Below are 1,334 nucleotides of genomic sequence, written 5' to 3' on the forward strand. Positions count from 1 at the left end.
TAACAATGGATGTAGTGGAGGATGGCCTACAAGTGTCTTAGAATCTCTTCAATATTTTGTTTCAGAAATTGAATATCCATACCGATTGATTACTATCAATGGGAATTCAACAAACAATTACAAAAAAGAGTGTATTAGAGGAAGAAGAACAAGAATACATATTAGTGATTATAAAGAAGTGATTGGATCAATTAGCTTTGAACAAATAAAAGTTTTACTCATTGAACATGGACCATTTATTGGAATGATTTATAGTAATGATCAATTACGAAAATATTCAGGTGGGATATTACATTTAAATTGTCCTGTTGTTCCAACACTTAATCATGCAATCATTGTTGTTGGATATGGAGAAGAAAATCAAGAGAAATATATCATTATTAGAAATTCATGGGGGAATTCATGGGGAGAAATGGGATATGCTAGGATATCAATTAATGATTTATGTGGATTAGATGGAATAAAATATTCTGATTATCCAACAATTTTATATTTGAAAACACAATGTTTGTTCTCTTTTTTTTTTCTTTAAATACCATAACTTATAATTTTATAGTACCAAAACAAATCTATTCGAATTATTGATCAGATTTGAATGATGATAAGAAGTAGATGTTTATTTGATAATAAATCATTTAAAAAAGAAAAAAAAAATATTAAATTTATTATTTTTTTTTTAAATACAAACAATAAAATCGAAATGAATAAAAGATATCCCATAAACAAACAAACAAAATATGATATTAAAGCTAATCCTATTCAAAAGAAGAATTATAAATTGATAAGTTTTATTAGAAAGAGAATTGAATATGATTCAAGAATTAAACAAGGGGATTTTATTGTTGGAAATATGAATAAAATATTTTATTTGACATACAAATATCATAGTACAAACATAAAATACCTTGAAGAATGTATTCTTCCATTAATTGAAGAAAGTAATGAATATTTAAATATTGTATTATTTGTTATAGATTGTCAAAAGAATGAAATAAAAGAAGAAATAATACAAGACATCAATATAAAATTATTTAATAAAAAATGTACATTAATTATTGCACAAAGTTATTCTGATGCTGCTCATTATATTGAAGAATTTAGTGTTATAGAGAATAATCAAAATGAATTAACTAATCAAATAAATGAAAGAACACAAATAATAAATGCATTATCAATGATTAAAGGGATAAATTCACAAAATGCATATGATTTATTAATGAAATTTAATGTTTGTTTATTTGAAATAAACAATTCATGAAAAAAAAAATAATAAAATAGACAATAAAGAGAATTGGAGTAGTTGATAAAGAAGAATGAAAAAGAGAAAAATATGA

General features: G+C 23.0%; 2 protein-coding genes across 2 annotated transcripts in view, besides 2 other annotated features; both read left to right on the plus strand.

The window, feature by feature from the left end:
- EDI_312550 (Macrodontain-1, putative) overlaps window positions 1-585 on the plus strand; it is a gene marked incomplete at both ends in the record, with an annotated part of 918 nt that extends 333 nt beyond the window's left edge. Inside the window, 2 exons of the mRNA XM_001740296.1 lie at window positions 42-506; window positions 557-585. Of these exons, the coding sequence (XP_001740348.1) occupies window positions 42-506; window positions 557-585 (494 nt within the window). The remainder of the gene's footprint in view (window positions 1-41; window positions 507-556) is intronic.
- Window positions 586-615: 30 nt separating this feature from the next.
- Window positions 616-683: a sequence feature (AT_rich).
- A 17-nt stretch (window positions 684-700) lies between these two features.
- Window positions 701-1,317, plus strand: EDI_312660 (Mating-type switching protein swi10, putative; the record flags this gene model as incomplete). The annotated part of the gene is made up of 2 exons (XM_001740297.1): window positions 701-1,228; window positions 1,279-1,317. 2 exons carry the CDS (start codon window positions 701-703, stop codon window positions 1,315-1,317), a joined length of 567 nt encoding a protein of 188 aa, XP_001740349.1.
- Window positions 1,019-1,043: a sequence feature (AT_rich).
- Window positions 1,318-1,334: the final 17 nt, after the last annotated feature.

The sequence above is a fragment of the Entamoeba dispar genome, genomic scaffold (assembly GCF_000209125.1).
Source record: "Entamoeba dispar SAW760 scf_1105229462859 genomic scaffold, whole genome shotgun sequence".
NCBI classification, from domain to species: domain Eukaryota; phylum Evosea; order Mastigamoebida; family Endamoebidae; genus Entamoeba; species Entamoeba dispar.